At 34.3% G+C, this 14433-nt stretch overlaps 1 protein-coding gene across 2 annotated transcripts in view; it reads left to right on the top strand.

Annotated features, from left to right (window-relative positions):
• LOC139520641 (exonuclease 3'-5' domain-containing protein 2-like) overlaps positions 1–14028 on the top strand; it is a 32825-nt gene extending 18797 nt beyond the window's left edge. Inside the window, exons 11-12 of one of the 2 annotated variants that reach the window (XM_071313467.1) lie at positions 8005–8217; positions 13734–14028. In XM_071313467.1, the coding sequence (XP_071169568.1) occupies positions 8005–8197 (193 nt within the window). In that variant the 3' untranslated portion in view covers positions 8198–8217; positions 13734–14028. The remainder of the gene's footprint in view (positions 1–8004; positions 8218–13733) is intronic. The other variant, XM_071313466.1, reaches the window with a different exon arrangement.
• The last annotated feature ends 405 nt before the right edge of the window (positions 14029–14433 follow it).

The raw sequence follows: 14433 nt of genomic DNA, 5'->3' as shown, positions 1-14433 counted from the left end.
GTTATCTCACACTTTTGCATTTCAAGAGCTAATTTTGAAAGTGACTCAAAATCTGACGCCTTTATCGGAGCACCATATACAAGATTTTCTATATATGACCTAACTATCATGTGTGACCTGCCATAACGTGAGTGTAAAATAGACCTAGCACGTTCATAACCCTTTTTCTCTAACAATACACAATCTTCTATCGAAGATTTAGCCTCACCTTTACAATACTGAATTAAATAACTTAACTTTAACTGATCATCTGTAACTCTACATTCAACATTCGTTTCAAAGTTCTTTATGAATTTGCAGTAATCTGTGGGTTTTCCATCAAAAGTCAAAAGTTCAGGTTTAGGTAGATTGAATCCTTCTTGTAGTGTTGATGCTAATTTTGGAATGCAGTATCGATGCTGCTGTTTGACTGTAAACTTCCGGCAGTGGTGCACTCTATCCTTGAAACGGCATTTTCTGTACTCTTTGTTGTAACATGTTCATTGTTATTCAGTGTCTTGTTTTCTGTGTTTAACGGCATGTTTATATTCTGATAGTTCTTAAATGTTACCTCGGTATCTTCTTCTTCTTCTTCTTGCCACACAGATTCTTCCAACTTTGCTTCTTCTAGCTGACTTTTTCTTTCTAACATCTGTTCTTTCATTTCTATTTCTCGACGTGCGCGTTCTAGTTCTTGCTTTTCTGCCATTTTCTTCACTTGAACCTCGGCCTTTAAGCGGTTAGCCCTCGCTAACTTCAGCCTATACTGTGTTGACGATGAATTCCGAGACACAGACGTAATACGGCTATTCTTGTCTTCTTCCTCTTTTGCCTTTTCGGGTTCGCGTATCCACTCATTATATCTTTCACGGAATTCTATGAAGTTTTTCTGTGAGCTGTCAAAGTTTATTTCTAATGTCTCTATTATATCCGAATTTGTACAAAAATCCAAACATTCCAAATGTGCAGCTTTAAAGTGTTCATAGCGGTCACACAATTTTGTGAATAATATTTTCACAGTTTCCACATTATCACGTGAAATCATCTTTGTTTCCAATTCATTGTATAACTTAGTAAGCTGAGACAAATTAACTGTTCTTTTCTTCCGGGATTCTTCATACGCTTGCTCCGCTTCTTCACTATCCATCTTTTTGGAGTAAATCGAGAATTGTAACGGATCAAATCAATCAGGCATCAAATAAGGCGATAATTCGAGTATGCGGTATAAGTATCTTTTATTCTTCAAAATACATTTAATTTTGGCTTCTTATACTATATATCATATCAACCGATTCTCTACAATAAAATACAAATACACATAAGTTAAAATGTAACTTAAAACACTAAAGGCATAATACTAATCAAACAATAGAAAACACTTTCTTTCACGCTTCATGAATAACTTGTTAAATTAAAAAGTTAATTGAAATAAATATTAAATTATAAATACTTTTACAATTCTTAATATTTCTTCTTTAAATAAATATTGTTCTTAAAAATGTACATAAATTATCTCTTACCGATTATGATCTCTCTATAAAAATAATGATGTGTCTCCGAATATCAAAAAACTTGCAATGAATAAAAACTAGACAACGTAACGTACGTAAAAGGCTAAACGTCATAAAACTTTAAAAACGGGAAATATAACAATTCATAAGAGCGCAACGTTACATGTATGCGCAACTACCCAAAAATCGTATCTACAAGTATTTCAAATAAAATAAATAACTTCAGTAATAATAAATTAAGTAACCCAACAATTTGGAATTACATTTCAAATCTAACACTCCCCACCATGACATTTCTTAAAAATTGTCATCACACAAAAAAATTATAAATATCAATTAATTATTGTAAATTCTATTCTGAACATTCGAGTAGGCATAATTTAGTTACTGATCTTAAAAATTTTGACTCTTTTGTTTTGATCACACAACTACGGATAAGACTATCGCGGCTCCTAATGACCTCAATTACTCGTCCTAATGGCCACTGTCCTCTCGGTGTATGGTCATCTGCAATGATTACGATGTCGTCAAGCCTTACATCTCGTTGTTCTCTTTGCCATTTGTTTCTCTGCTGTAGAGTTGGTAGATATTCCCGTAACCAACGTCTCCAGAATACATTGGCTAAGTATTGTATCTGCCTCCACCACCTTTTAGCATACACATCTTTCTCATCAAACACACCTTGCGGTATTGAAGTGTTGTTTTTCATTAGTAATAACATATTCGGTGTGAGAACTGGTAAATCTCGAGAATCATTACTGACTGGTGTTATCGGTCTATCATTGACGATTCTTTCGGCTTCAGCCATAAAGGTAAGTAACTGTTCATCGGTAAGTAGTTGTTCATTTGCAAGAGCTCTGAGAATTTTGCGTGTCGTACGAATCATTCTTTCCCATACACCACCACGATGACTAGCGTTTGGCGGATTGAAAGTCCAATTAATATCCTTGTGTGACATGTAACTGGATATTTTTGTTTTGTTTCATTGTTCAATATATTTCCGAAGTTCCGATTCTCCACTTACAAGATTTGTCCCGTTATCACTATACACCTTTTCAGGTATGCCTTGTCTGCTCGTAAAACGTTGGAGAGCAGAAATAAAAGAATCTGTAGTCAAACTATGAGCTACTTCTATGTGAACAGCTCTTGTTGTAAGACATGTAAAAAGGCAACCGTATCTTTTAACGACTGAACGTCCAACTTTAACATTTAATGGACCAAAGTAGTCTATTCCAACAAAGGTAAATGGTGGTTTGTCAGGAGTTTTCTGATCGTCTATAACAGAAGCCATCTTCTGAAAACAAAGCGGTGCTTGATATTGTCTACATCTTACACACCTGTTCAAAACTGTTCGGACAGTACTAGGTCCTTTTAAAATCCAATACTTTTCCCGTAATGATGCTAGCACTTGTGCCATTCCTGTATGACCATTTTGTTCGTGAAACGACCTGATTATTAAAGTGGTCACGTGATGAGAATTTGGTATAATGACCGGACATTTGCTTAGTGACAAGTTGAGACGTCCCTTGACGGGCAATAACCCATCATGCATGACAGAATTTAAAGATGCTAAACGACTATCTTTCTTTACAGGATTTTGCTTTTCAATCATTTTGATTTCATTTAAGAATGATTCTTGTTGTACATGTATCAATATATACCTTGTTGCTTCTTGTAATTCATCAGCATTTAAGCTGTCTGTCTTTATTTCATCGTCTCGTTTTAAGAAACGACGTATACAATATTTCTTGAAACAGATTTGCCATGCTACAGTCCGTTGTAATACTTGCCAGTTTGAAAAGTATGTAATTATATCGCGTATCGAATCAGTTGTAGTTGAATTAATCATAACGACCCTTTTGATCTCTATGTCTTGCTCGTCTACCGTTGATACAGCTTTTGGTTTCGGCCATTCATACGAGTCTTTCAACAAGAATTCTGGTCCATGGAGCCAAAATTTGATCTGTTTATTTTCTGTTGCAAGAATGCCTCTAGATGCTATGTCGGCAGGATTTGATCTTGTATCTACGTATCGCCACTGACCTGGTGATGTCAACTCGTGAATGCTGCTTAATCTGTTTGCAACAAATGTTTTAAAACGACGAGATTCATTCTTAATGTATCCAAGTAATATCATAGAGTCAGTCCAAAATACTACGATGTCAATCTTAATCTCTAATTCGTCTCTAATTATTTCGTAAAGTTTGCAAGCAACAACGGCACCTGATAACTCTAGTCTGGGAATCGTTGTCTGTTTTAATGGCGCTAAACGAGATTTTCCCAGAATAAGTGAACAGTTCACTTTTCCATTAGTGTCTATAGCTACTAGACGTAAGTAAGCGCATGCTCCATAACCAATTTCGGAACCATCGCTAAATATATGAAGTTGAGCATCAGATATTTCTTTCATGTCTTTTGTCTTGAAGCATCTAGGTATTGATATATTTTCAATTTCTGGCAGTGTTGATTTCCATTTTATCCATTCTTCTTCTTTTTCTTTTGGTATAGGATCGTCCCATCCAAGCTTAATTGACTGTTTACTTAGATCTTGTAATATAATCTTCCCTTTTAAAATGATTGGCGCTATGAGCCCCAGTGGATCAAATATCGAACTTACCGTAGAAATTATTCCGCGTCTTGTCAGCGGCTTCTCCTCGAGTTTGACTTTATATTTGATGGAATCATCATTTACGTCCCATATTACGCCTAGTGCGGGATCGGTCGACAAAGCTGTGTTTGACTTCAAAATTTCAACTGAAGGTGCTCGTTCCGAATTCGGTATTTCGTTTATAACGACTTTACTGTTACTTAACCACTTCGTTAATCGGAATCCACCATGTTTCATAATTTCTCGTAAATCCGTTGCAAGCTGAACGGCTCTTTCTTCCGTGTTCACCGACTTCAAGAGGTCGTCTACATAAAAGTTTCTCTCTACGGTTGATGCTATCTCTGTTTCAAATAACTCACCGTTGTCAATAGCTGTCTTTTTCAATGCGTATGCGGCACAACTGGGCGATGATGTTGCACCAAACAGATGAACCTGCATCTGGTAACATTTTGGCTGTACTTTTAAGTTTCCATTTGGCCACCATAAAAATCGTAAAGCATCACAGTCATCGTCTTTCACGCGGACTTGATGAAACATAGCCTCTATATCAGCAGCTAATGCAATGTGGTCTTGTCTAAATCTCATTAGAACTCCTACCAAGCTGTTCATAAAGTCTGGACCTTGTAATAATCGGCTATTTAACGAAACATCTTTGAATTTGGCTGCACAGTCGAAGACTACTCTCACCTTTCCGGGTTTATGTTCATTTGTAACAGGGTGGTGTGGAAGGTACCATATTTGACTTGACTCATTACTTACATCAGTAACTTCCTTTGCATATCCTTTTTGTATATAATCACTTACCGTTGCTGTGTACATCTCGTGCAGCTTAGGATCATGTGACAATTTACGGTGTAATTGATTTAATCGAGCATGTGCTAAAGGCAAATTATTCGGCAATTTTACATTTTCATCCCGCCACAGTAATCCAAGTTTGTAGTGTCCATCTTCATAGGCTATTGTTGACTCCATTGTTTTCAAGGCGCGTTTATCCTCCAAAGACATGCATACTTTCTCCGTGCTAGGCTGATCGAGAAAATCAGTGGTCCAAAGTCGCTCTAACTGCTGCTGCAAAAGTACATTATCTGCATGCTCAAAATTGATGTTAACAACATCACTGGTGCTTGTGTTGTTGATTGGTCCTCTAACGATCCATCCTAAGCGTGTTCGTACAGCATATGGCTCGTGACTACTTCCTGAACGCACTTCTATGGGAATGTGTGCTTCTGGTGTATCGGTGCCTATTAGAAGCAGAACTTTATTGCTGCTTATTTCTGGTATATAAATATCTGACAAGTGTTTAATACTCTTAATATCTTTATTATTTGCGGCTGAGTGTGTCGATATCGGTAGATTTTTTACTGACCATACCTTACTAAGTGTTATCGGACAGTTGCTGCCAACTGATTGTACATGTAAGTCAACCTCTTGACCTTCATGTCGGACTCGCTGTGCTGTTGCTGTTGTCATTTTAAATGTATCCGGCCTACTTTCGGTTTCTAGCATTTTTATCAAACGCTCGTCATATAACGTTTTATCCGCTCCATCATCAATCAAGGCATAAGTTTGGCAAGTTTTCCCATTTGACCCTTTAACCTCGACGGGTATAATTCCTAGACAATTCTTAATAACTGTCCCGGCGGATGAACAATTGATGCTTACCTTTGTAGCCGTGTGATCAGTGTTGTTATTTTTACCCCAACTATGCATTAAAATGTGATGTTTAGAGCTACAATTTTCTACAGTACACATTTTAGCTTTTCTACAGTCCCTTGAAAAATGTTTACCCTTTAAACAATTAAAACATAGCTTAGCAGTTCTTACAAAATTGACTCTATTGGTTAAATTCATAGACTTGAATTTTACACACAATTCTAAACTATTGCTTCTTCTAGCTGACTTTTTCTTTCTAACATCTGTTCTTTCATTTCTATTTCTCGACGTGCGCGTTCTAGTTCTTGCTTTTCTGCCATTTTCTTCACTTGAACCTCGGCCTTTAAGCGGTTAGCCCTCGCTAACTTCAGCCTATACTGTGTTGACGATGAATTCCGAGACACAGACGTAATACGGCTATTCTTGTCTTCTTCCTCTTTTGCCTTTTCGGGTTCGCGTATCCACTCATTATATCTTTCACGGAATTCTATGAAGTTTTTCTGTGAGCTGTCAAAGTTTATTTCTAATGTCTCTATTATATCCGAATTTGTACAAAAATCCAAACATTCCAAATGTGCAGCTTTAAAGTGTTCATAGCGGTCACACAATTTTGTGAATAATATTTTCACAGTTTCCACATTATCACGTGAAATCATCTTTGTTTCCAATTCATTGTATAACTTAGTAAGCTGAGACAAATTAACTGTTCTTTTCTTCCGGGATTCTTCATACGCTTGCTCCGCTTCTTCACTATCCATCTTTTTGGAGTAAATCGAGAATTGTAACGGATCAAATCAATCAGGCATCAAATAAGGCGATAATTCGAGTATGCGGTATAAGTATCTTTTATTCTTCAAAATACATTTAATTTTGGCTTCTTATACTATATATCATATCAACCGATTCTCTACAATAAAATACAAATACACATAAGTTAAAATGTAACTTAAAACACTAAAGGCATAATACTAATCAAACAATAGAAAACACTTTCTTTCACGCTTCATGAATAACTTGTTAAATTAAAAAGTTAATTGAAATAAATATTAAATTATAAATACTTTTACAATTCTTAATATTTCTTCTTTAAATAAATATTGTTCTTAAAAATGTACATAAATTATCTCTTACCGATTATGATCTCTCTATAAAAATAATGATGTGTCTCCGAATATCAAATAACTTGCAATGAATAAAAACTAGACAACGTAACGTACGTAAAAGGCTAAACGTCATAAAACTTTAAAAACGGGAAATATAACAATTCATAAGAGCGCAACGTTACATGTATGCGCAACTACCCAAAAATCGTATCTACAAGTATTTCAAATAAAATAAATAACTTCAGTAATAATAAATTAAGTAACCCAACAATTTGGAATTACATTTCAAATCTAACATTTTCTATTACCAGAACAGCACATACATGTACCTATTGTTACTTCATATTGTACAAGCAGTGGTCATTCTTTCATAAATGGTCCATGTTTTTTCCCAAACAATGTACAACCACCATAGCAACAAAGTAGGCCCTATAGCAACACCTTCTATCAGACAGTACAAGTTGTAACAAACTTATTCAATATAAATGTATATATTTGGGAAAATTATGATTTATTTTAGCTTTTTGCATTAAAGTGTTGACAATTGAGCCCATGTTACATAGCAACCAAAAATGTTATAAGCAACCAAAATGAATGAACCAAAAATTATGGGTTTGTATGTCCCCATAGAAAAGGAGGTGACATTTAGTTGTACCCTTGTCTGTGTGTACCTCTGTCTGTCTGTATGTATCAAAATTGGTTTCCTTTGCCTGAAATTTGAAATCCAATACTGTCAGTATGTCAAGTATAGAAGTTTCAAGGAGTGTTTCTGTATATGTTTCTGTGCTTTACAATTTTATAACTCCCATGCCTCATCTTGACACTGATTTGTAGTCATGATCGGTAACAAACTAGTAAAATAGTGTCTATCGTTTTATGAAACAAAGACAGAGAAACAAATGTACAAGTTACCTGAATTTTGGATTGTATAGTCAGTGGTTTTTACTCCAAAATTTTAGAATTGCCAGGCAGGGGTGCAGGTAATAGAGTATGATAATCAAGAAAAAAGAATTATTATTGAAATGAAAATGTTTATGCCTAGACTGTTTAGGGTCTTAAAAAAGTGCCTCCCATCCCCCATCTGTTCAATCTTGAAATAATTGTACTTCTGGCCAGTTCCAATCCCTTTTTATTTAATTACACTTTCTAGGGTTGATAACAAGAACTATGAACCACATGGTAAACTGGTGGTTAGATATATGGATAAAAATGGTGGATTACATACGTTTGAAAAAAGATGGAGGACAAATTTCATAAGCACAATGAAACCCCAGTTCCTTCCAAAAAATTGGTCTATACATCACAGACATGAGCAACATAAACAATTAGAGGTCATTGAATGAGCTGGAAGGTCACACATTGTGTAAGTAACCAAACTTGTAATAGATTGTTTCAACTCCTTGCAATTAGGTTAAGCTGGCCATGGTGAATTGCAGGCCCTGACACCATTATACTCCTTGTTGGTTATTTTTTCTGGGACATGACCTTAATTTCATTTTTGGTTGCAAGATTTTTACCAAAAAGGACAAAAAATTTCGTTGGTTTGCCACATTCACATAAAATAGGAAAAATTGAGGTTTAGATAAGAGGTATGTATTTATTTGGGAAACATAGGCCCTCTCTGAAAAATGGCCATACAAGTCCAGATTTGTTTGGTGATTGATAGCATTTATTTTTCTCTTAATTCTTTTCTGTACATTGTATTTTTATTAAAAACTTTATCTTAGCCTTAACAATATGGTATCACTTGATGGAATCTTTTGTTAATGTCATGGACCATTAAGGGCATAATCTACTATTTTTATGCCCCACCTACGATAGTAGAGGGGCATTATGTTTTCTGGTCTGTGCCAACGTTCGTCCAACCGTCTGTTCGGACGTCCGTCTGTGCGTCCGTTCGTCCGTCCGTCCGCTTCAGGTTAAAGTTTTTGGTCAAGGTAGTTTTTGAAGAAGTTGAAGTCGAATCAACTTGAAACTTAGTACACATGTTCCCTATGATATGATCTTTCTAATTTTAATTCCAAATTAAAGTTTTGACCCTAATTTCACGGTCCACTAAACATAGAAAATGATAGTGCGAGTGGGGTATCCGTGTACTTGGGACACATTCTTGTTTTTCTCAAATTTAGTCACAATATCATTGACATTATAATCAATTTTGACAGAATCAACATTTTCTACTCAAGAGTATACTGTGTGCATGGATATCTGTGATTACTAGATCACCTATAAGGATTTCAGAAGAATTTCATGAGTTTCATTGCTCTACCATGGTGTCCAAGCTATGGAGATTCAAGATGACCACTAAATTTAAACTTTTATTAGCATTTCTGATGTCTGTGCCCCGTGTTTTACCATGTTTACTGTGACCACAGTTACTTTTAACCTATCAATTGTTCAACTTTCCCATATAACCGTATTACAGCTCTCAGAGTCACATACTTGTTTATTTTGTTTGTGCAACCTTGTTACAGTTGTCAGAGGTCACATACTTGTTTATTTTGTTTGTGCAACCTTGTTACAGTTGTCAGAGGTCACATACATGTTTATTTTGTTTGTGCAACCTTGTTACAGTTGTCAGAGGTCACATACTTGTTTATTTTGTTTGTGCAACCTTGTTACAGTTGTCAGAGGTCACATACTTGTTTATTTTGTTTGTGCAACCTTGTTACAGTTGTCAGAGGTCACATACATGTTTATTTTGTTTGTGCAACCTTGTTACAGTTGTCAGGTCACATACTTGTTTATTTTGTTTGTGCAACCTTGTTACAGTTGTCAGAGGTCACATACTTGTTTATTTTGTTTGTACAACCTTGTTGCAGTTGTCAGAGGTCACATACATGTTTATTTTGTTTGTACAACCTTGTTGCAGCTGTGTCATATACAATATTTAACTTTCCTCTGGTAACATGTTGCAGCTTTACATCCCCATCATAAGAAAAATATACTATGCATTATTGATCAGTTCTATTTTTAGCTGCAAAACAAGTGCATGGTTACCCATTTTTATGCCCCCACCGTAGTGGAGGCAGAATTTAGTTTTAACCTTGTCCGTCTGTCCATCAGTATGTACATTTTACGTCTGAAAGTTCTTTTCCGTTCTCTAACTTTAGTTAGTCTCAACCAAATGTTATAAAACTTATACACAATGCTTATTACTACAAAACACAGATCAAGTTTTAATTTTGGAGGTGTCACTATAACCTTTCTATCTAGAGCTATGCTCTTTTACAAGTGAAGAAATTGTTGAATTTTTTTGTTTCCTTTCTCTAACTTTGGTTTGCATTTTAAGTTTTTCAGCCTTTGCATAAAAAAACAAACTCTGAAAACATATATGAAAAGTATTTCAGAATACTATAGATGTAAAGTTTAATAGATTATTTATAACATTCAAGATTTTATAAAGTATCCAATCCTACCACTGTCTCCAGTCCACATCTTACTGTATGCCAAATTTTTTTTAAATTATCAATTTTTGCCAAATTAATTTTTGACAAGGTGTTTGATATATATCATTTATCATATATCTAACATAATTTGGGTAATATTTTAGCTAGTAATGAATAAACATTTTTGCAACAGTAACCAGTTTGATATATTAAATCATTAAAAGACTTAAACCTTTTTGATTCTCTTTTTTTTTGCCCTTGGGGCCTCAAAGTTGCACATGCATCTGTTTCCTTTTCAAATAAGTCAGAAACGGCAGCCTTCTTTTTGTTTCTTTGGTTGAATGACCCTGTGGCCAGTTTGTAATCCAATTTAAATTGATCATTGAAAAAAAACCTTGAACAGATGAAAAATTATTTCTATTTACATGGTTACAGATTGGAAATACATTTTCTTGTTGATTTGTTTTGAAGACTTATTTTTGTTAGGAGGACATGTCATTGAAACAATTTTTTGGTCGTATATTGCTATCACGTTGGCGTCCTAATACTTTTAGTTTTCGCACTCTAACTTTAGTAAAAGTGAATAGAAATCTATGAAATTTTAACACAAGGTTTATGATGTAAAAGGAAGGTTGGGATTGATTTTGGGAGTTTTGGTCCCAAAATTTTAGGAATAAGGGGCCAAAAAGGGCCCAAATAAGCATTTTATTTGGTTTTCGCACTATAACTTTAGTTTAAGTAAATAGAAATCTATAAAATTTTGACACAAAGTTTATGACCACAAAAGGAAGGTTGGGATTGATTTTGGGAGTTTTGGTTCCAACAGTTTAGGAATAAGGGGCCAAAAAAGGCCCAAAATAAGCATTATTCTTGGATTTCGCACCATAACTTTAGTATAAGGTTATAGAAATCAATGAAATTTAAACACAAGGTTTATGACCACAAAAGGAAGGTTGGGATTGATTTTGGGAGTTTTAGTCCGAACAGTTTAGGAATTAGGGGCCAAAAAGGGGCCCAAATAAGCATTTTTCTGGTTTTTGCACCATAACTTAAGAATAAGTAAATAGAAATCTATGAAATTTAAACACAAGGTTTATGACCATAAAAGGAAGGTTGGGTTTGATTTTGGGAGTTTTGGTCCCAACAGTTTAGGAATAAGGGGCCCAAAGGGTCCAAAATTAAACTTTGTTTGATTTCATCAAAAATTGAATAATTGGGGTTCTTTGATATGCCGAATCTAACTGTGTATGAAGATTCCTAATATTTGGTCCTGTTTTCAAATTGGTCTACATTAAGGTCCAAAGGGTCCAAAATTAAACTTAGTTTGATTTTAACAAAAATTGAATCCTTGGGGTTCTTTGATATGCTGAATCTAAAAATGTACTTATATTTTTGATTATTGGCCCAGTTTTCAAGTTGGTCCAAATCGGGGTCCAAATTAAACTTTGTTTGATTTCATCAAAAATTGATTAATTGGGGTTCTGTTATATGCCAAATCTAACTGTGTATGTAGATTCTTAATTTTTGGTCCTGTTTTCAAATTGGTCTACATTAAAGTCCAAAGGGTCCAAAATTAAACTAAGTTTTATTTTAACAAAAATTGAATTCTTGGGGTTCTTTGATATGCTGAATCTAAACATGTACTTAGATTTTTGATTATGAGCCCAGTTTTAAAGTTGGTCCAAATCAGGATCCAAAATTATTATATTAAGTATGGTGCAATAGCAAGAAATTTTCAATTGCACAGTATTCAGCAATAGCAAGAAATCTTGAATTACACAGTATTGTGCAATAGCAATAGAACTTTCAATTGCACAGTATTGCGCAATAGCAAGAAATCTTCAATTGCACAGTATTGTGCAATAGCAAGTATTTTCCGTTGCACAATAGCAAGAAATATCTAATTGCACAATATTGCGCAATAGCAAGAAATTTTCGAAAATTGGACTTACCGGTATCTTTCTTTGTCCAGAATAATAGTTGAATCAACTTAAATCATTGTTTTATACAATATACAATGTATATTCACTTTTACAACCAACTGATAAATTAAAACAATCTTTACCATTCAGTGATAACAAGCACCTTTTTTACATTTTAATATTTTATGATGTATTTAAACGAATAGTTATTGTTGCAAACTCCATTAAAAATTTAGATTGAGATCAGTTTTGGAATAAGAGAAAGGGGGATGTGAAGAAAAAAAATTTGGGGGGGGGGGTTCAATTTTTCTCATTTCAGATTTCATAAATAAAAAATAAATTTCTTCAAACATTTTTTTGAGAGGATTAATATTCTACAGCATAGTGTTTTGCTCAAAGGTAAAACAAAAATTTAAAGTTCATTAGACCACATTCATTCTGTGTCAGAAACCTATGCTGTGTCAACTATTTAATCACAATCCAAATTTAGAGCTGAATCCAGCTTGAATGTTGTGTCCATACTTGCCCCAACTGTTCAGGGTTCAACCTCTGCGGTTGTATAAAGCTGTGCCCTGCGGAGCAGCGGTTTTGTTTGAATTGTTTACACTTTTCATGTTGGGTCTTTTCTAGACGACTTTACAGTATCAGGTTTTGTCATTGTTGAAGGCCTTAAGGTTGCCTATGATTGCTTACATTTACTTCAACTGATTTGAACTCCGGTGAAATATTTGTCACTGGGCGTAAAAAAAATAGCAACAAACAAACAATCAATCAATTTACAATTAAAAACGAAAAAATAGGCATAAGCGACATATTAAGACAAATTATAATTGTATTATATGTCTCTGATTTTAATAACCTTTAAACATCAAACACTACTAAAGAACAAAAAACACACCCCAGGTTTACCTGGCAAACGGAAGGGGGGCATACATTAACAATATAAATTTCGGAAATGTAAATAATCTTTAACAAAATCAATGTAAAAACAATGCGGAAAAGAGTGCTACAAAAATATGGAAACTTAGGAATTTTAATGCGGAAACGTAGTGCCAAATTGCGGAAATGTAAAACGCTGGTTTTATTCATTAAAAATAAAGATGATTTTCCTGTTTTCTTACAATAACTCAAAAATGCTTTGTGCAGTTTTCAGGAAACTTTGGTGAATTGTTTACCTTTATTGACATAAGCTCCTTTTGATTTTCTTATAGCCTTCCACAATGGGCAAAATTGTTCTTGTAAGTTATTATTTACTGTAAATTCAGAAATTACTGCAAGGTTTTTTTTACAGTGTGACTGTGTGAGTATCTCAAAGGATAAGACATCCTTATTTGATAATTTTAACATACATCTGTATAGAGATTTTTCTGATACATGTATTGCAATAATTAATATCACATTTTTGTCCATTTTTCAAAAATTCCAATAATGAATACAAACAATAATTTCTGAATTTACAGAATTTGGGATTATAAATGAAGCAAGTTTTCTCACATAGGATAATTCATTCTATGATTATTGTGTGGACATTTTACATTTTCTAAGAGTCACATTTCTATTTATTTCAGGGTTGACAATAGAGATTATATTCCCCATGGCAAGCTGGTTGTGAGAAGTATAAAGAAGAGTGAAGGATTGCATGAGTTTCAGAAAAGATGGCGACAGCATTTTGTTAATACAATGAAACCACAGTATCTGCCAACAAATTGGTCTATTGATCACAAACATGAAAGATTAGAAACATTTACTGATTTTGTTTTATCAAACTAGTACTGTCTTGGTACAAAAGTCAGATGGGATGAAAATAAGCACAAGGCTGTGATACCGTTTTATATTGTAATAAAATGTAGGTTTCTAAAGAAAGATGTTGTTCTTATTGTAGTTATTGGTTTTTATACGACCGCAAAAATTTTAATTTTTTGGTTGTATATTGCTATCACGTTGGCGTCGTCGTCTGCGTCGTCGTCCGAATACTTTTAGTTTTCGCACTCTAACTTTAGTAAAAGTGAATAGAAATCAATGAAATTTTAACACAAGGTTTATGACCGCAAAAGGAAGGTTGGGATTGATTTTGGGAGTTTTGGTCCCAATATTTTAGGAATTATGGGCCAAAAAGGGCCCAAATAAGCATTTTCTTGGTTTTCGCACTATAACTTTAGTTTAAGTGAATAGAAATCTATGAGATTTTGACACAAGGTTTATGACCACAAAAGGAAGGTTAGGATTGATTCGATTTGGACAAACTTGAAAACTGGGCCCATAATCAAC

The sequence above is a fragment of the Mytilus edulis genome, chromosome 4 (assembly GCF_963676685.1).
Source record: "Mytilus edulis chromosome 4, xbMytEdul2.2, whole genome shotgun sequence".
Lineage (NCBI taxonomy): Eukaryota > Metazoa > Mollusca > Bivalvia > Mytilida > Mytilidae > Mytilus > Mytilus edulis.
Note: the sequence above shows the minus strand (reverse complement) of the source record. Positions and strands in the feature narration are given on the sequence as shown.